This window comes from Perca fluviatilis, chromosome 3, assembly GCF_010015445.1.
Source record: "Perca fluviatilis chromosome 3, GENO_Pfluv_1.0, whole genome shotgun sequence".
Classification (NCBI taxonomy): domain Eukaryota; kingdom Metazoa; phylum Chordata; class Actinopteri; order Perciformes; family Percidae; genus Perca; species Perca fluviatilis.
In genome coordinates, this window is record NC_053114.1 from 18,195,324 (window position 1) to 18,215,687 (window position 20,364).

At 41.7% G+C, this 20,364-nt stretch overlaps 1 protein-coding gene across 7 annotated transcripts in view; it reads left to right on the forward strand.

The window, feature by feature from the left end:
* dmxl2 (Dmx-like 2) overlaps positions 1–20,364 on the forward strand; it is a 50,396-nt gene that overhangs the window by 9,423 nt on the left and 20,609 nt on the right. For 3 of the 7 annotated variants that reach the window (XM_039795257.1, XM_039795258.1, XM_039795259.1), the window contains exons 2-29: positions 1,519–1,644; positions 1,915–1,986; positions 2,107–2,185; positions 2,383–2,527; positions 4,226–4,292; positions 4,386–4,558; positions 5,445–5,625; positions 5,743–5,923; positions 6,415–7,001; positions 8,118–8,387; positions 8,589–8,818; positions 9,002–9,204; positions 9,821–9,942; positions 10,988–11,077; positions 11,202–11,310; positions 11,402–11,521; positions 11,649–11,876; positions 12,733–13,019; positions 13,604–13,776; positions 13,877–14,531; positions 14,893–15,222; positions 15,305–15,424; positions 15,555–15,690; positions 17,523–17,633; positions 17,807–17,976; positions 18,970–19,067; positions 19,186–19,351; positions 19,844–20,108. In XM_039795257.1, coding sequence (XP_039651191.1) covers positions 1,519–1,644; positions 1,915–1,986; positions 2,107–2,185; positions 2,383–2,527; positions 4,226–4,292; positions 4,386–4,558; positions 5,445–5,625; positions 5,743–5,923; positions 6,415–7,001; positions 8,118–8,387; positions 8,589–8,818; positions 9,002–9,204; positions 9,821–9,942; positions 10,988–11,077; positions 11,202–11,310; positions 11,402–11,521; positions 11,649–11,876; positions 12,733–13,019; positions 13,604–13,776; positions 13,877–14,531; positions 14,893–15,222; positions 15,305–15,424; positions 15,555–15,690; positions 17,523–17,633; positions 17,807–17,976; positions 18,970–19,067; positions 19,186–19,351; positions 19,844–20,108 — 5,494 coding nt within the window. Of the gene's footprint in view, positions 1–1,518; positions 1,645–1,914; positions 1,987–2,106; positions 2,186–2,382; positions 2,528–4,225; positions 4,293–4,385; positions 4,559–5,444; positions 5,626–5,742; positions 5,924–6,414; positions 7,002–8,117; positions 8,388–8,588; positions 8,819–8,998; positions 9,205–9,820; positions 9,943–10,987; positions 11,078–11,201; positions 11,311–11,401; positions 11,522–11,648; positions 11,877–12,732; positions 13,020–13,603; positions 13,777–13,876; positions 14,532–14,892; positions 15,223–15,304; positions 15,425–15,554; positions 15,691–17,522; positions 17,634–17,806; positions 17,977–18,969; positions 19,068–19,185; positions 19,352–19,843; positions 20,109–20,364 lie in introns of all 7 variants that reach the window. The other 4 variants (XM_039795262.1, XM_039795260.1, XM_039795263.1 and 1 more) reach the window with 2 other exon arrangements.

The following is a 20,364-nucleotide window of genomic DNA, read 5'->3' on the forward strand; positions in this document are numbered from 1 at the left end:
CTATAAAGATACAATTTGCTTGTTCCCAAGGCAATCCCAGCATTAGCACAACACTTTGCGATGGTTAGCTTGTTACCTGTGACGATATACTAAATGTAACGTCTCTTTCACTCAAAAAAATGTCTAATGTCGAAGTGGAAATCAAGAGAATAGTGGCAGCGCCACACCAGTTACAGAACAACATGCATCTCAGTGTCAGTCCAAATTATGCACAATAAGCAATTTGAACTCACTGATGTAATGCAATTTATTTATTTTTTAAGTGAGTTTAAGTGTACGGTGAGGCCAGCGTCTCCACGGCAGGTGACAGTGCGCACGGATGCACTGCACCGCGCATGGATGAAATAATGAAATGGTAAATAGGACTACTAATATGTGCAGAATTAAGACAGTCAAGACGGCCCAGTGTTTGGCGGACCGTGTACTTAATAGCATACAAATCATCCACAGGATCAATTACGCATCCCATGAGTTTAATTGCGACCCCATTTAAGTCCCCATCTCTGCCGCAAACCGGTTATTAGCTTGTAACGCTGGCTTTCGTGGCAGAGGGTAAATTGCTATTTTATACCACTAACAAGGCTCAAAATAGCACCACACTTCAACGGTAGCATAATGAGGGTCCCTACATGTAAACCGAAGCATTGAGAACTTTGTAAGTGTACAGACAGTTTATTAAAAAGACAGATTATAGAAGACAGTAGCGTTCATGTTTACATGCGGGCGCCATCTTGGAAAACAGTCATGACCAGTCGAACGACCCAGCGTTCGTGGTTCGACTGGTCATGACTGTTTTCCAAGATGAAGCCTGCATGTAAACATGAACGCTACTTTCTTTAAAATATATCTTTTGCTTTGGTTATATGTTATATACCCTCATTATGCTATCGTTGAAGTGTGGTACTATTTTGAGCCTTGTTAGTGGTATAAAATAGCGATTTACCCTCTGCCCCAAAAGCTAGCGCTACAAGCTAATCACCGGTTTGCGCTATCTTGTTTCAAGCTAGAGACACATTTGATTAGCATGAAAACATATCCCAGAGAACGGTCGACTCGGTACACATATGTTATTAACCCCTAGGTTAATTTTGCGCCAGAATTGTCCTTTTATCGTGGGTAATTAGCATGTGCTGCGTTTGTCTACTCATTGCACATGAGTATGTAGGTATTAAAACAACAGTTTTAATGTTATGATATATGGTTTCTGTGCTAGTATTACCATCACAAACTGCCAATGCTATGGCTGTGGTTTAATGTCGTGCTGTTCTAATCCTGTTGTAATATCTCAATCTGTTAATGCAATATTCATACTAGTACTATTGAGTGTTATGATGGTCTGCTTTTAGCCATTGATATGACATCATATTGTATATTCAATTTAAATTGATTCACATGGAAACCATTAAAAAGCTGTTACAGCATTGATGCATTTAGCAGTGATATTTGTGGTTTGGTTTCATTTGTTTATTGTGGCGCGATCTGATTTGGTTCCTTCTCCTGTGTCCATTTATTTTTCAGGCCTATGGCTCAGGTTGTGATGTAGTGATCTTGGCCAGTGACTTTGAGTGTGTGCAGATTATCCCGGGAGCTCAAAATGGAAACATACAGGTGGGCTGTGTGGAGTGCTCCCACCAGCTTGGCAGGGTAAGTGTTGACTGCACACTCAGACACACTCCCACACGCAGTTTTTGTTTTTCCATGTAGCCAGAAGACATTATCAATTACACTGAGCAACAAAAAAGTACATTTAGCCCTGCATTTGCTACTGTCTTGTACTGCCCATGCTCTCCTCTCCTTGCTATGCTGCTCTCCCACACCACTCCCCCACCTAACCCTGTCCTGTGGGAATGGCTGTGCAGAAGCACTGATGGGGTGAGTAATGTTGTGATGATGAACACAGCTCTTTATTTTTAGATTGCTGCATCGTACGGAAACACAGTCTGCATCTTTGAACCTCTTTCTACCAACCCAAACAAACGGCACAAGGTGAGAATGAAGTTGGTATTTTAGACATATATAGTGGTTTAAATCATTATCTAGTGAACTTAGTCACACTTGTGTGCCAATAATATTGCATGCTGTGTGTCACTCTCCTATCACTAACAGCAACTTAACTATCAGTGGCAAAAGACAGGACAGTTTTTCCTCGATGCCATCACCTACAACCTTGCCTGGGACCCACAAGGTATGCCAATGCTTTCTTTGTTTAACTGATTTAATGACTAAATTAATACACACTAGGCACAGCTCCTATTACAGCCCCCTGTAGTTTGTCAGGAACGACGTGCATTATGTAACAGTCACAGTGTGCATGTGGCTCTGTGTACTGTAGTAGTCAACATTAGATGAAAGGTGTGTAACATAGTGCTTTTGTGTCTACAGGGAACCGTATCCTAGCAGCAACTGAGCGGCTCCAGCTGTGGGCTCCTCCACTGACAGATGCCCTGATAGAAGAGGAGGATGGACAGTTGAATGAGGACAAGCCCCACCCTGTCCTCAATGACTGGAAATGTGTCTGGCAGTGCAAGTAAGTTTTTTGCTTTTGCACATAGTGTAAAAGCAACCCACATGATTGACATGGAAATAAAAAACCTTGTGCTTCCAGGTTATGTTCATTAGGGTCAACAGCAGAATCAAAATCCAGAGTTAATGTGTCGTAAAGGCCAATAACCAGTCCCTCTAGAAAAACGCGATTATGCGATCGCATAATTCAATGCATAATCAGCCAAAGTCTGCATTTTTTCAAATACGCCGCACTTTCGCCGCATAAATTGCCCGCATTTTCGTTGTAAAAAAGTCACATATATCTTAGCAGAAAGTTGAAAAATGTTGCATTTACTTCACACAAGAGCAGCCATTTTCCCCTGTTGCCATGGGAACGTTATGAAGTGACGTAATTACGCAACGTGAACTTCATCGAAAAGCAAGGTGTTGGAGGTTGAATTTGACATGTACTTTGAGTCTCTTAAGTTGATATCCAATAAGAAAGCTATCTTAATATCTGATATTATCTGAAATTAATTTGTTTAAGTGCTCCTGCTGTCTATATTATTAACGATTTTTGAAAGTCTGTCTCTTTTGTATCTTTTTTTTCCCTCTGTTTAGACTATTACTTTTATTTTTACTTTCATATTATATTATTTGTATATACTTTTGTATCTTATTTGTTTACGTATTGCGATGACTGAATATCTGTAAACAATTTTTTTAAATAAAGTTAAAAAAAAAAAAAAGCAGGGAATCACTTTTTTTCTCTTTTTTTGTTTTTGCAAGTTCCCGCAATTTTTGCAAGTTCCCGCAATTTAATTGCATAAAATTGCATATTCCATCGCATTTTTTAAGAAAACGTGCCGCATAATCAAGGATTTTTGCCCGCAACAAGCACAAAAAAACTCCGCATTTTTCTGGAAGGACTGAATAACAGTTAAACAGAGAGTTGCTTTTGAAGTAGATGGTCTCGTAGTGCTGTCTTGATGAGGCAAATATGTAAATATCCTGATAGCTAGTTAACCAGGAATTTGATTAGACTAAGTGTCAAGCAGACTTCTGTGTCTTCATTTTCTTCCTTCTCTCAGCTCTTGCTTTGTTTTCCTGTAAATTTGAAGTCAGTAAAAACTTTCTTAAGATTGTCACAGGTAACTGTAAGAGAAAAAAATACTTTGCTCATCTTTGAAAATACTAGTTTACTGTCAGTTTTGTGATGAAAAAAAGTGGATCTTTTATTCAGAGCATTGAGGGAACAGTCGAATATTACATGTGTGCACTTTTGTTCGTTTTCCCTTTTGCTAAATGAAAGTGAAACATGGGTAACATTTTTCTGTCAGCTGATGATTTTCAGTCATGTAGAACAGAGTTAGTCCCTGCCCTGTGCAGACAAAATATTAACTTTCATTTTTCCTCTTGAAGGATGTGGTAATACTTACTTTTTACTAATATAAACGTATAGGCAGTCACTGATCATCCAAACTCATTTGCACACAGCCTCAAAGGTTTACATGCACTGTTGTAAGCCACTCTTTTGAGTCTGCTCTGTCCTTTTACGCTGTGTAAACAGACATAGACATGTAATACCATGTTAGTAATTGTCATCTGATGACACATGTGCATGCCCAGGAGAGCCACTAGAACAGGGAAGTGCAAGCTTTGAAATTACCGGCAATTGGAAAGTTTCCCATGGAGAAGTGAATATAGCTGATACAAGTGTTTATGTTTGTGTTTCTCTCAGGACTGCTGCATCTGTTCACGTTGCCAAGTGGTCTCCTGATGGGGAGTACTTTGCAACAGTTGGGAAGGTATATGATTCAACATGTTGCAAAAAGACAAATTGTTGGAACAGTGGTGTTTTTATATATAATGGATGTTGATGCATGTGTTTGCATACGCAGGATGACTGTTTACTTAAGGTGTGGTATCCCACCACGGGCTGGCGTTCTGCAGTGGTGGTCCACGACCCCTCCGATAAAAAGCCTCTTCCTGTTCACTTCTCCTTTGTTTACCTGGCCCATCCCCGCTCGGTCACTGGTGTGTCCTGGAGGAAGACCAGCAAGTACATGCCCAAGTAAGATAGCCCACACACAATCACATGGTCAGGGTGGACAGTGACCTATTTATTTTTGACATCTATAAGTACATGTTTTTTTGTCTTCTAAAGCATGACACAATTTCTTGGCTCAAATAAAGGGATTTTGCCTCTTTTGAGTATGTTTCCTGAACAGAGTTGTACATTTCTTTACTGTGTACAATGCTAGTAGGGACGACAGTGTTTTTATCCTGTCTCTTATACATTTCTATATTTGTAAGGATAAATTTGAAGGATTCGAAGTTGCAGCATTGATAATAAAAATACCCTGATTTCCAGTATTTAAATACCTAGCATGCTATAATTTTATGGCAGGTTTACAGTGATTTCAACATATGTTCTTATATGCAACATTGAAAAAGCTCTATTTATCTAAAGTGTAGATTATGCAGGACTGCAAATTTTTGTGATTCACCCATGATTCACACTCTTAGTAAACAGTCAGTCCTCTGAAATGTATAATTAATTACACATAATTTGTGTATTAAGCTTGTCACTGTAAAAACAAAAATCACACCTGCATGAATATTCCCAGAACACCAGCCAATACTGGTGTTGCTGACTTTTGAATAGCCCCCCTTAGAAACCTGTCACACAAAGCGGACAGTCTGCCAGGTGTGAAGCTGTCGTTGAGTGCCTGTAGCTGACCATCAACACAAGTTGCTTTGTGTCCACAAGTGCCATGTGTGCATATTAAGAAAGTTGAATCGGTGGTGGAAGCAGACACTCAGAGGTCTGTTCCACTAAGTGAATCAGTGATTTCATCAGTGTAATCCGGAGACTCTCCTTATATTACACTCAAGCCTTTCCTTTGAAATAGTAATTATTGATTGTGTAAGAGTTGCATTCCCCTGTTGTTTTCTAGGGGTTCGGTGTGCAATGTGCTGCTGACATCCTGCGAGGATGGTGTGTGTAGGTTGTGGTCAGAGACTGTGCTACCAGACGACAGCCTGCTTGGGGGACAGATCTCTGAGAACACGCACTCCTTCAGCTCCAGCCTGCCAGGCCTGGCAGGCAATAAGGACAAGATCCAGCATGCTTTGGAGGTGCACTTATGTACTTACTTACTTAGTGAGATCCAACCAGAAATAATTCACGAAAGAAAGTTTAAAATGTGTAGTATTTCTGATAAACGTAAACCTTTGTGTTGTTTCTGTCAATAGTCAATCCACCACCTGAAGCATCTGCGCCGGGGCCGGCGACGATCCTCTGCTCTGGTGGCACACTGTGAGCTGCTGCCCTCTCAGCTTGGCACGCAGGATGCACACACTCACCGCCACATAGCTCATCATGCCAATGCCCTGTGTCACTTCCATATCTCAGCCAGTATTAACCCCAACACAGGTAGGGTGTCTTTGTTGAAACTGGCTCAGAAGCATTTTCTTTATTTCTTTATCATATATCCACACATAGTTGCACTATTGACCATATAAGGGTGTTCTCTAATGTTTAGGTTTTTAATGACTTCCTCTCTAATAGCGACGTCATTCAAAACCCACATTATATGTATGCTGCATTAGTTAATTGCAGAGATCCTGTATGTTGATCATTTTAAGATTTATTTGATTATAGCTTATACTTGTCTTATAGTGTGATTGTTTTGTTTTAAAACGGAATAATTAAAGAAATGGCTTCATTGTGAAACAATCCAAAACAGAATTAGTTTTGCATATGATAGTGATACGGCAGAAATGGCTTCTGTGACTAAAACTTAATGAATCACATCAGTGAGCAACTCAATGCAGTTGTGATTCAATTAGTCTAAGCTTGAAAAATAGTTTTCTATGCCTTTTCACTAATTTCATCCATAATCCATATATCTCTTCCTTTGTCAGATATCCCATCAGTGCTGCCTGACTCTGCAGTGTTCAACCCAGACGATGGCAATGGTGGCGGAGGCTTCGTCGTTCACTGGCTCAACAATAAGGACCTCAGCTTCACTTCCTCCATGGACCTGTTTATGCTGCAGCTCCGTAAATTCTCTGAACAGCAGCTGGACCAGACTACTGAGGACCCCCTGGACCCCGAAGGATCTCCTATGAAGTTTGACTTTGGTACAACCCACAACCAGGCCAACACACGTTCCTTAAAACACATTAGCTTAAAAGTAACATTATGTTGTCAACACATATTTATTTCTGGCTTTTTAGAACTGGACGAGATGTCTGACAAAGGGTCCTCAGAGCACGGTGAAGAGGGTGAGCCAGGGGAGCAGGGAAGCACCAAGGCATCCTCCCCAGGATCCAGCTCCAGCATGCCATTGCCCTCCATGCTGCTGGAGAGGAAGATGGAAACTCTGATCACAGAGTGGAACAAGAGCCCAGATATGTTGTTCACCATCCACCCTACCGATGGATCTTTCCTGGTTTGGCATGTGAAGTACTTGGATGAATTCAACCAGGGCATCTTTAGACAGGTTCAGGTAAGCAGAATATCTGGCATTATGCGTTACAAGCAGGATGTGTTTTTGCATCCTGCTTATAATTTCCACAGTCAAGTGAGAATTATTTTTTTTTCTCCAAATAAGTAACTCTTTTTCTTCTGCATTACATTCAATAGTGAATTACTTGCATACACACATAGTGGCAGCAGTATAACTGTAGTTTAACATTGTCTCAAATGTAAGGTGACTCAGCACTCCCCCAGAGTTATGTAAGACTCTGAATATTCCTCTTCTTTCCTCTGTGCGCCTCTGTGCATGTGGGCTAAAAAAACTTTGTCATGATTCATAAAACTATTTCCTACAAATCGTGTGATCTTTCCTCAGTATTATTTATTTTATATTTGCAAATATAATGTGTATTATTAACATTTAATTCAATAATTCTTCACACCTTATTTGAAAGTTTTCACATACTGTATGTACAATAATCCAGTTAACTAAAAATGAGAACCTACTACCTGAATGTTGTGCTCTTTGCTAAAGAGAATGAAGAAGAGATAACATTAGCGTTGGAGTTTAGTGAATCTGTGTATTTTGTCAGTCCCCAACTCTGAAATCAGAGTTGCTCACTAGTGCACTCAAATACATTTTCACATGATTCACACACTTGGATATGCAGCAAGATGCTCAAAACTGTTAAGCCTGGCTGTCTTTAAGTAGGGTGTCATTGCAACACAATAAATAAAGGATTGGAATTTGATTAGCTTTATTTTAGCTCCTACAAATAAGTTCACAGGTTCTTATTTATTGTAAATACTTTGCACAGGCTGCAATGATACAGTACTGTATGCAGACACATAGCTTTTTGTCTTTTATGATCATAATAAGAGAACACCCATTGGCATTGTAAAATAAGAGCTTTATAATGCTATGTACACATTAAGTCCATATATACTGTAGAAAGTGGTAGTGTATATATGTAATATGCAATAAGCTATGTGAGCATAAACTAGCAAGCCAAATGTCATATTGTTAATGATGCTTCTGATGAACTAGAGAGCTGGCATCACATTGGTATTAATAGGGTTGGAGGGCTGTAGAGAATATGTGCCTGTGGTCCTAATGGTTTTTATTTTGATCCGTTTCTCCCATTAGGTGTCCTTCTCCTCCCGTATTCAAGTGGCTTTTCCTACAGGTGATGCCAATTCACTGAGTAAAAACATCCTGATGTACGCCTTTACTTTGACTGAGGGTGAAAGTACCAGTGCAGGGGACCAGGGGAGGATGGTCCAGCATGTCTCCCACTCTGCTTCAGCCTCGGCCGGCCTCTGTTCACCCGCACTGGTCCCCGCTCCCAACCCTCGTCGTGGCATCAGTCCTGCTGTCATGATGGTCTCAAAGCATGTTGATGGATCTCTCAATCAGGTGAAATATTGTTAGAAACAAAACAGAGAGCTTGGGATGCATTTTTTCTTCCAGGTTCAATGCATGCATGTTTTTTTTTTTTTTATTCCTTAAACCCTTTCTAAAATTTCACACCAACACCATAATTTCATGTAAATTAACGTTTGTTTGTATTCAGCCTTCCCAGCGCTCTCAATTTTTTTTGTTTCCCTCTGTCTGTAGTGGGCAGTGACATTTGCTGAGCGCTCTGCCTTCTCCAACGTACTGACTGTGTCACACAAGTTCCGTTACTGTGGCCACCGCTTCCATCTGAACGACCAAGCCTGCCACACAGTGCTGCCACTGCTGCTGACCTCCTCTCACCATAATGCTCTGCTCACCCCTCCCTCAGCCCCTGGCAGCCTGGAAGATGAGCAACCTCCTACCTTTCCCCAACCAAAGGGATTTCCCAGGTATAGCAAGGCAGTGAAATAGCAGGGAGGCAGTACATAAAAAAAAAAAAAAAAAAAGAAGAGGGGAGGAAAGAAAACGCATAAAGCATATGGTTAAAATGCCATAGCTGCTGCTTATTGCAACACGCTGTGATGTCTGCATGAAACATGAGTTCTGACAATGCATTACTTTTCCATTAGCAGGAAGCAGCTTCGTAATGCGGCTACAAGGACATTCCATGACCCCAATGCCATCTACAGTGAGCTTATCTTGTGGAGGGTGGACCACATTGGACCCCTGTCTTGCACTGGAGGGGTCTCTGAACTGGCCCGTATCAACTCTCTGCACACCTCTGCCTTCAGCAATGTTGCTTGGCTACCTACACTAGTACCCAGCTCTGTACTTGGTAAACACACCATGCATGTTTAATATGAATGTCGATTTTAACCAGAGTGATTCTTGTTATGAGTAAATAATTACTAAGAACGTTCATGTAAAAGCGGAAGTTTCACTATTGAATGCTGAATCATCTGAGGCTTCTGCTTTTGGTATTTGGTATTTGTCAGGACTAAACTGTGCAAAATGTATGCACATTATACAGTATAATGGCCTTCAGGCCACTACAGTGCATACCTCCAATGCTATGCAGTAGTCAAGTCAAGCCAGTTTTGCATGGAAGATTTGTACTAAAAAGATAATTATTTCTTCCTTGCCTTATTATTGCTTATCAAGATATAAACATATTTTCATGACCGTGCCAACAATATACCTTTTCCAATTAAGATCCAACCTGGATATAGTTTCTCTAGATCCTGGCTCTCTGCCGACTGTGGAAGGAATCCTTAAAGTAATAACTAAAGTTGGGAGATGCCTTCTATTAATAGACTTAGGCTGAATTTACGAGTATCCTTCAACTTTCAACTACCTAATATAAAAAAAAAAAAATGTTTTCACCAAATAATAGTTAATACATCATTTGACATCGTAGGACTTTCCAACTAACTTTGTGTTGTGTCCCTCAGGATCCTACTGTAACAGCGCCAGCGCCTGTTTTGTGGCATCAGATGGTAAAAACCTGCGTCTCTATCAAGCTGTGGTGGATGCCAGAAAACTACTGGATGAGCTGTCAGACCCTGAAACGTCTGTGAGTGGACACACTCAACCGTCACTGCACACAAAAACAATGTTTTGCTCATTAGGTTGTGATCATCTCTGTGTGGAGTCTCTCTTCAGTGAATCTTATGTATCTTCATCTCTTACACCATGACTCTTTAAACTTTTTGTCAAAAAGGACCAGTTATTATCGAGTCCAAAGCAGGCTTGTGGGTCGCTAATGGATGTACGTCAACCATGAAACATCACAAATCCGATATTAGGGATGGGCGATATGGCCTAAAATCCATATTGCGATATACATTGCAGCCTCTTGTGATAACGATATATATCACGATATATAAATCCTAATAGAACCATTTCAGACCAGGTTACATAGACCCTAAGGAAAGCCGAACTTCTTAATGTATTTCTTTTTAAAAGAGAAATAAACGTAGTATGTAGTTTTGAGAACATTTATTGTGCAAAACTGTAATTATACAACATAATGTTGCAGATAAATAAAATTCAAGTACACTAGTTCCAGAGACTTTAACAAAGAAAACGCTTAAAGTATTGGGTTTCTTTCCTTTAGTGCAAACCATTCTAAAAGGCACTACACTTAGTTAGTTTAAGTCCTTGGTTCTTAAATGCCACCCAAGATGCAGAGAACAGGAAAAACTGGTGTCTTTTTAGTTAAGGAACAGACACTTACTGAAAACACTTTCAGTATTAGGCAAAGATGCACAGATACTTTAAATAAAAACATATTTCAAACAAAGTTTCTTACCTGCAGCCTAATGTAACACATTTGAGCACACTTATACCTTGTACACTTTTCAACATCTGTGAGCTTTTCATTTCTTTTTTTATGCTGCCTTTATTTAAAAAATGTAACCAAAACTGTGTCTACATCAAGCACACAGATCTATGTTCTTCATAAAGCTAATCTTTCTATCTCACTTCATAACAACCACCAGCCTACATTACCCTGTACTTCAAATCTTAATGTGCAATGTTTTTTCACCGCATTAGTGGTTTCTAATGCAGTACATTAAATGGATAGTTTACTATTTTTCATGTGTGTCTCTGTTTAGAAACTGGTGGGCGAAGTTTTCAACATTGTCAGCCAGCAGTCCACTGCCAGACCTGGATGTATCATAGAGTTGGACGTCATTACAAACCAGGTTAGCAGCTGCTCTGTTTTTCACACCCACCTCAGATCAGTGGTGTACAGAAATTCAGGGTCTTAAATCCTGAAACTTTCTGATAAATAGTAACCTGTTTTATGCTTTTTCCATGCGCATCCAGTGTGGCGCCAACACCCAGCTGCTGCATGTCTTCCAAGAGGACTTCATTCTAGGTTACAAGCCTCAGAATGAACCTGAGGCATACACACCGGCCTTTCCATCTGGTGAAGGTATAGCACCTAGCTCAAATGAAAACTTTTTTTTTTACATCAGTTTCCCCAGACTTTTTCAAACCAGATAATGTCATTTTACTATATCCAGATTACCAACCTGCCCCCTTCTCTGAGAAGTTCTTCCTGGTGGTGATAGAAAAAGATCTCAACAGAAACTCTGTCTTGCAGATGTGGCACCTGCACCTCAAGTCTGTGCAGGCCTGTGTTGGTAGGTGTAGGGTACACACAGCTATGCAAGCATGCATCTTAAATGTGAAGCCTAGCTTTTTATCTACATCAAACTTCCCTTACTGAGGTGTAGGCCAGCTATAATATTCCTGCGTCTCTTTCTCCAGATGAGCTGACCCCAGACTTTAGCTTCCAGAGCCAGCTAATGGTTCCCAGTCAAGTTGTGAATGCTGACTCTTCTCCAGAGACCTCACCTATCAGACCACTGCCTCGGTCAGCCTCTACAGCCAACTTGCAATCAGCCAGCAAACTCATCCTCAGCTCCAAGCTGGTGTACAGCAAGAGGCTCGACCTGCCCCACGGGGTGGAGGTTACCAGGGCCACCCCCTCTGCAGGTTGGGATGGGCACTTATTTCACACTTATATCACACAAATGACTCATAACATGTTGTTGTTGTTTCCAAATTAAAAGGGACGTGTAAAACCCTTTTTTTCCCCCAATGTTGACTAGGTGAAATTGTCCCAAAATGGTAATTTATTTTAGCGTATGTTGACAATTGATTTAGAAATAAAATAAGAAATTTAAAAGGTGCTTCTATTTCTTTGGTTACCCTCTTTAAGTCAGGTCAGGCAGATTTTAAAGTGCCCATATTATGAAAAAATCACTTTTTCTGGGATTTGGGGTGTTCTTTTGTGTCTCTGGTGCTTCCACACACATACAAACTTTGAAAAAAATCCATCCATGCTGTTTTGAGTGAGATACAGTTTCTGAATGTGTCCTGCCTTCAGTCTCCTAGTGAGCTGTTCAAAATCGGCTCGGACTGTGACGTCACAGTCCGAAATGAGCTGGCTAACCACAACCGTTAGCTCGTTAGCATGCTAACCGTTAGCATTAGCATGCTAACGCTAATGCTAACGCTAGCATGCTACGTTGTTCTCAATAGCAAAGCACTGCTACAACACACACAAGTTCACCATAATCTACAAAAGAACTACTTACATGTGTGCCCTCATATAGAAGTCTCCCAGCTTAAAGTCGTCCCAATTAAACCATGTAAACCTATTCTGGTACAATCTTAAAATACAGTTATGAACCTGAAAATGAGCATAATATGGGCGCTTTAAGAAGTACCTGGGGAATCTATTTGTCCCATGTGATGTAGAAACCAAGAAATCAGGTTATAACTCAAGAAAATGCATAACATGCTTAAATGTTGTCTGTTTTAATACTGCCTCCTCTTTTTTTGCTAGGTCATCTGAGTTCCTCTTCCATCTACCCTGTGTGCCTGGCTCCGTACCTGATTGTCACTACCTGCTCTGACTCTCGCGTGCGGTTCTGGCGCTGTGCTGTGGAGGGGGATGACGGGTATAGCGAGGAGGACCGGGACAACCATGCGTACCGCTGGGAGCCCTGGGACCTGATGAATGAGGAGGAAGACAACAACAGTGCTGTGTGTGTGTCTGGACGGCCTGTTGCTGTGTCCTGCTCCTACATTGGCAGGCTGGCCATAGCCTTTAAAAAGCCACGACACGGGCAGGTAGGAAATTTCAATTTCGCTTTTTAATGGTGTTTTAGTGTATTGTTCAGTACCAAAAACCTATAGTGATGTGGGAATTCATTTAAATGTTGTCATCACCTTGAGGTTGAAAATTGCAATAAAAATGCAAATGCAGTAAACATAATTTGGCGGTATAGCCTGGATCCTCCAAAAATAGAAAACAATTCCATATATTAGCATTTGAATACATATTTATGTAAAGTTGAGAATAGAGAGGAAGGAACTAAATAAGATAAACATACATTATGCATATTATACACTGCAGTGCGTTTACAATTTGTGCTAACCGTCATTAGCCATTAGTGAAAAGGAAGTGATGAAACCTGACTATCTGAGGATCTAATTCCACTTGATACTCTATATTTGAAGTATGTGGAGGTGGATGTTATTGAACTGAACCTGAGTTGAGGTCTATGAACAGTAGTCTGGCTTAGGAGTCAGTTTTGGGTTTGGGTTTTCAGTGTACTTTAGGATGTGTTACAGGATAGACGTCTGTGTGGGCACAGATGAGGAATTTTTATGAGAAATCAGACATTTTAAGAAAGGTCTCTTCTTGTCTTCAGCTGCAGGGTTCTGGACAGGACTTCTCCATGCATGTGTCCATCTATGAGTGTGAATCTACTGGTGGCTCAGAGTGGGTTTTAGAGCAAACTCTCCACTTGGACGACTTTACAAGACCCTCGTCAACCCTGGATCCAAGAGTCAGTGTGGACTCCAACCTCTTTGTCTACAGCAGGTCAGGAGGGCACTTCTTGTGTGTTTGTATCATATTCTGTCAGCCACTGTATGTTTACCAGTATGGGTATCTCATAAGCTAATAATTTTCTCTATGCCAGGTCTGACCTGTACATGAGCAGAGACCATAGCTCCCCCAACATTAAGCACTACGTTCACTTGGACTGGCTGTCAAAGGAGGATGGATCTCACATCCTCACTGTGGGAGTTGGATCCAACATTCTCATGTACGGCCGTATCTCTGGCGTGGTAAATGAGCCGACTAGCAGCAAGGAGGGGGTGGCTGTCATCACCCTTCCTCTAGGGGGCAGTATCAAACAGGGCATCCGCTCACGCTGGATCCTGCTACGGTCTGTGGACCTCCTGTCCTCCGTTGACGGCACGCCGTCTCTGCCAGTCTCCCTGTCCTGGGTGAGGGATGGCATCCTGGTTGTGGGCATGGATTGTGAAATGCATGTGTATGCCCAGTGGCATCAGGACAAGAAGCCTGGGGAGGGAGAGGAGGGCAACCTATCATCTGCAGACATTGCTGGAGGTCAAACCACGACGGTTTCCTCCTCGGCCTTTGAAGGGAGAGCTAGGTCTAAGAGTGTGTTTGAAGGGAGTGCTGCAGTTGATGAGGCCCTTCGTGCCCCGGCAGGACTTCAGGAAGGGGGACTGTTTGAAGCTGCTCACTCCCTGTCTCCGACTCTACCCCAGTACCATCCCACCCAGCTGCTGGAACTCATGGACCTGGGCAAGGTTCGCCGTGCAAAGGTGAGTTTGTTTCTGCAACTGCGAAACGATTATTCTGAAAGTCTCATTTGTTTATTTAAAAACATCATTAAAATGTAATGTAGGCTAGAGTACAGTGAGGCCCACCTTTTTCCGACTCAGACTAACCAAAAAGACAGATGCCCACAGACACTGTCTGGATCAGTGGTTCTCAAACTTATAACACAACGTATGGGCTTGGTATGGGTTGACTTGCCGTTCGGTCCCGTACGCGGACATTGGTCCGGACTTTGAGAAGCCCTGGTCTAGACAAAAACAAGGATATGTGGTGATCTAGCACATCTAATCCACATTGTTGTATACGCTGTATACCCATTGATCTTTGTATATCTCTGTATATCAGGCCATCCTCGCTCACCTGGTGAAGTGTATTGCCGGAGAAGTCGCTGTAGTGAGGGATGTGGAGGCCGGTGAGGGCGGAGCCAGGAGACATCTGTCCCGTACCATCAGTGTGACTGGCAGCACAGCAAAAGACACCATTGTGGCTGGCCGTGATGGGGGCAGGGACTACACAGAGATCAACTCCATCCCTCCCTTGCCCCTTTATTCCCTCATATTGGCTGACCTGGACACCTCGTACAAGGGAGCAGAAGAGGCTGCTAAGGGAACTAAGGGGGCCGACGGTGAGGGATCCCAGAAGTCCGCAGAGGACCAGTATGCTGACCTCTTCCAGGTAGGTAGAGTTAAGAGAACTCTGATTATTTTAAAGGTGTAGTCCAATAATACATTTGACTCCTTTCCTACTGTGTTAACAGGTGCAAACAGTTACCACAGATGATTTTGTGAACTTTGCCACCGACAAGCCAGAGAGGAAGTCACGAGTTATCAACCTATCTCAATATGGACCTACCTACTTTGGTCCGGAGCATGCTCAGGTATTGCTGTATTTTTTAGAAGAGGATCTCATTAAAAAAAAAAAGAAAGGGAAATTGCCCCATAAATCTAGATTATTTATGATATCATTCTGAGGTTCTGGTTGCTTTCTATCTTCCGTTGTGTGTCAAGGTATTGTCCAGTCACCTCATGCACTCCAGCCTACCAGGACTGACCAGACTAGAGCAGATGTTCTTGGTGGCCTTGGCTGATACTGTTGCAACCACCAGTGCTGAGGTCACCAGCTCCACTGATCAACAGTACACAGGTCAGCATATGTGTGTGTGTGTGTATATAGGTTACAATCATATTTGTGATATGGATGGTGGATTGCATAACAGAGTAAATATAACCTATTGCACCAAGGTTTACTGGGGTTAAGGACTGCTGTGTCAGTATTCCTTGAACAGGAGTCATCACCACATAATTTCAAACCACAATAAACACTCTGGGCCCTATCTTGCACCCGGCGCAGCGCAAAGCCCGACACAAATGTCTTTGCTAGTTTAAGACCGTCCAGCGCCCGCGTTGTGTAAATAGCAAACGCACCTGGTCTTACAGGGAGGTGTGTCCAGGTTCTTGGCATATTAGTATCATTAGTATGAGGCAGTGGAAAGTGATCGTGCCATTGACCAACAAAAACCTGCTCTAAAGTCAGTAACGCAGCATTTCATTGGTATTTTAACAGCCTAGACTTGTGCACAGCGCGAGCCTAGGCGCACACACAGGGACGCGTAGAAGCACACTAACATGCAAAAGACTAAAAATACTGCAGTGTGAAATAGTATTATGATATGATCTGCTCGCACGCTTTCACTTCACGCACGAGCAGATCAGTTTCTTCTCCTGAAAATCTCTCCTTCCTGCGTAGCAAATCCGCCATCATAATAGCAACGCGCCAAGGTACAAACGCGCCTGGCTTTAAAAGGGAATGGGAGATGACACTGATTGTTTTTTTGCATGTTATGCCAAAAACACACTTATGATTAATAAAGACATTAAGTACTACCCTTTTGAACCATGCGCCATTTTCTTCCGCCGTTTAACTAGCAAAAGTGGATTGGTACACACCCTAAACACACCTGTGCCAGGCGCGTCACGCCATACACTTGGATAAATTTGTTAAAATAGGGCCCTCTGCCTTATAATGTAACACATCACTAAATTAACCATCCACAATGTCTTTAGGTTACTTCTAATGCTTGATTCTCATCAGTTATCTCTGTTTTACAGTGACTAGTGACATTACAAAAGATCATGGTTTGCTGACATCTTCTCTTTTTTTCTAGTGTCCACACAACTTGTTGCTTTTAATCATTTTAGTTTTTAGCTATTTTCATGCGTTGATTTTAATGCTCACATTCATGTGACAGTCACCGGTGGCAGTCTAAGCTCTTACATTTAAGAGTTATTTCATGTACAAGAATCCTCCCCATTGAAGTCAGCAGTTTTAGCAAGAGATGGACCCGCTCCAGAGCCATCATTCTGTAGCTGTCCCTGCGTGACGATTTTGCTACAAAACCCTTTGAAGATGAATTATTTTGGACTTTGTATGTAAGATATAAGATGCACTCATACCTGCAGAATGGGCTTGTTTTGTAATTTGGCATGTTGGCCTGCCTATCAGTCCATTAACTGTTACCCTTGGTAAGAGATTGTATTAAAGTTGACTAAAGGTTATTGACATAAATACTAAGCATACTTTTCCTTGATTGTGTGTTCAGGGATATAGTTAATCTCCAGCCATCAAATCTTTATTAACATAAACAACAGTGATTGTACTCCACACATGTTCCTCTTTAACTGTATATATACAGACACTGCATACAGACACTGCACCTTTTCCATTATCTTTGTCTTTCTCTTCAATTTTCCATTCTTTTTATTTTGTCTTTTGAGAGGAAGACATAAGCAGGTTGTTCCAGGGCCAAGTACGCACAGAGAGGGTAAGAAGGTTCAGGGTCAAGAGACAGAGTCTCTGACAGGATCGCATGAACTCAAGTGATACTGGAGTTTTGAAGGGCTTTGCCTTGTGCCATTTTAATAGAGCGGTTATAACAATGACAAAGCTGACCGCTCCCTGGTGTTGTGTTTGTGAAGGTGGCGAGGCTCTCGATGAGTGTGGACTGAGGTATTTGCTGGCCATGCGTCTTCATACCTGTCTGCTCACTTCCCTGCCCCCCCTCTACCGCATGCAGCTGCTCCACCAGGGTAAACCACACTTCTCATTATACTGCTGCTGTGACACATAAAAAAACATTGTTTTGTATGACAATAATACCACTATATTGTCAGATAGAGATACAGACTTCTTGTGCATTTAATCTTTGGAATGAACTTGGGACATCTCACTCTCTCCTTATCTCTCTCTCTCTCTGTGGCAGGCCTATCGACATGCCACTTTGCATGGGCCTTCCACTCGGAGGCAGAAGAAGAGCTGCTGAACATGGTCCCAGCCATGCAGAGAGGCGACCCCCAGTGGTCTGAGCTCAGAGCTGTTGGAGTGGGATGGTGGATACGCAACATCAACACTCTGAGGAAAATGGTGGAGAAGGTATTAGGACAAATTCAGACAAAATTGACAGTTTCTAACATAAGGACAGTGATGCAAACAACTAACTTGAAAATGAAATATGGACTCTATGGGCTATGCACAACAGAGGTAACTTTGATATTTTAGACCATTTGCAAAACATTCTGCACAGGGGGAAGGTTGGTGGACAAATAACAGGTGTACCAACAATTTAATAAAATACTTCAAAACAGCTTTGTAAAGCTTAAAATGTTTCCTTTTATTGTTTCAGATAGGTTGTAGTTTCAGCTATATTAGAGTCATTTTTTGTAGTACTGTACTGTTCTAACTGACAGTAAAATGCTGTCATTTAAAAAAATTATTTAAATTAAAGCTGCATAGTTTCTGCCGCTCCCATGAGGAATTCTAAGTAATGACAAAACTGTCTGCGCATCCACATGATACATGCCTTACATGACCACGCCCCCCCACCCAGTTGCTAGTAGCCAAGGAGGACACGCAGGATTAAAAAAGCATGATGGACTCTTCAGAAGAGGGAATTACTCGAGTTTCTGCGCGGGGAAATCACCGGACGACACAATCATCTGAACATAGTCATGCTGAGAAATACAGAGAGAGTTGTGTGGAGCTGATAGTCTTAATTAGCTTTGTAGCAACTCATTTGGCAATGGCTTGAATGTAACGGACGTTCATTAATATCAAAAAGTTACGCACTAAAGCTTTAAAATGTATCTTTAAAAATAGAGCATTTAGGTCAGGTGTTCCTTTCATATGTAACACGCCGTTATAATGATAAGCACCTATGATTATTGTGAAGAGCAAAGCTATTGTACATAGGTCTTTAACAGAAGCTAAATAAGGGGAGCATTTGTACTGGCATGTGTGACGATCTGCAGTGAGTGTTTTGATATTTTGATTCCTATGTTGTCTTTGAAGTGCATTTGACATCATTCCAGCAAATAAGTGATAACTATAATTATTGATTGAGTAACTGTAACTTTTGTGTGTAATAAGGTAGGTAAAGCTGCGTTCCAGAGACACAACGATCCTTTAGATGCTGCTCTGTTCTTCTTGGCCATGAAGAAGAAAGCTGTGCTGTGGGGGCTCTTCAGGTAGGACATTGTTTCTTAACACATAATTCTCTTTTTAATTGAGTTGCTGTTTAGTTTCAATAAAGTTTCTCACAAAACCTTTATGTGATACTGAGCTTTGTGTTTTTTTCTCTCTCAGGTCTCAGCATGATGAGAAGATGACTCAGTTTTTCAAGAACAACTTCACTGAAGACCGCTGGCGAAAAGCAGCTCTGAAAAATGCTTTCTCCCTGCTGGGAAAGCAGCGCTTTGAACAGTCCGCTGCCTTTTTCCTACTGGCTGGATCACTCAAAGACGCTATAGAGGTGTGAACAGCACACACACACTTTTACACTAAACAACAGCCAAGATACACAGACATAGCTTATTACTGTTGAGTCTGCTTCAACACTTCATTGTCATTTCCCTCACAGTGGACACTTGGCATAGCCTTGTTTTATGGAAATACAATATAGAGTAAGGTGTGTTTGTATGAGAGTTTAATCACTCCATTACTAATAATGCAGATATCTTAGAGAGAAGTCAAAATTATACTGATAAGATGCATAAAAATCCTGTACAGTTTCCCTTAGCCAGGGTTTTCATACTGCAGTCAAAATATGCAGATAGCAAAAAAGGGAAATGGAAGCATGAGCTTTGAATGCTTCGGCTCCATATGTTGGTTACAGCGCAAATTACTACCTCACAATTCCTTAAAGTTCTGCACTTTATTGCGTACTTAATACTAAATACATTTCTTACTTAAACTGCAGATTTAATCCGGTCTTACCTGTCATCTGCTGTTCCATGTTGTGTAGGTGTTGCTGGAGAAGATGGAGGATCTCCAGTTAGCCATGATAGTAGCAAGGCTGTATGAGGCTGACTTTGAGAATTCATCCACCTGCCAAGGCCTCCTTTATGAGAAGGTCCTGGGCTGTAACAAGGATGGAAGTGGTTACCACTGTTCCAGACTGCACCCTGACCCGTTCCTCCGCAGCATAGCCTACTGGATCATGAAGGATTATACCCGAGCCCTGGACACACTGTTGGAACGAACACCCAAAGAGGATGATGAGAACCCTGGTCAGTTGGTTGCACATTTCTGTATTGCCCAGCAAGATCCACTAAAACCTGTAAAACCTCTGCTCATTATTTGCAGACCTGCCAACATGTACACATTTTGCGTACTCTGCATGCATTTTGACCCTTAAGTACGCTTGTACGATTCGCTGCTCTCTAGGTACGCATTTTGTTGCATCTCGCATTTCTCCGGTTTCAGTTTCTATGCAATCTACATCTATGACGTTGATTCTGCCGCTGAGCAGAGGAGTGAAAAGCT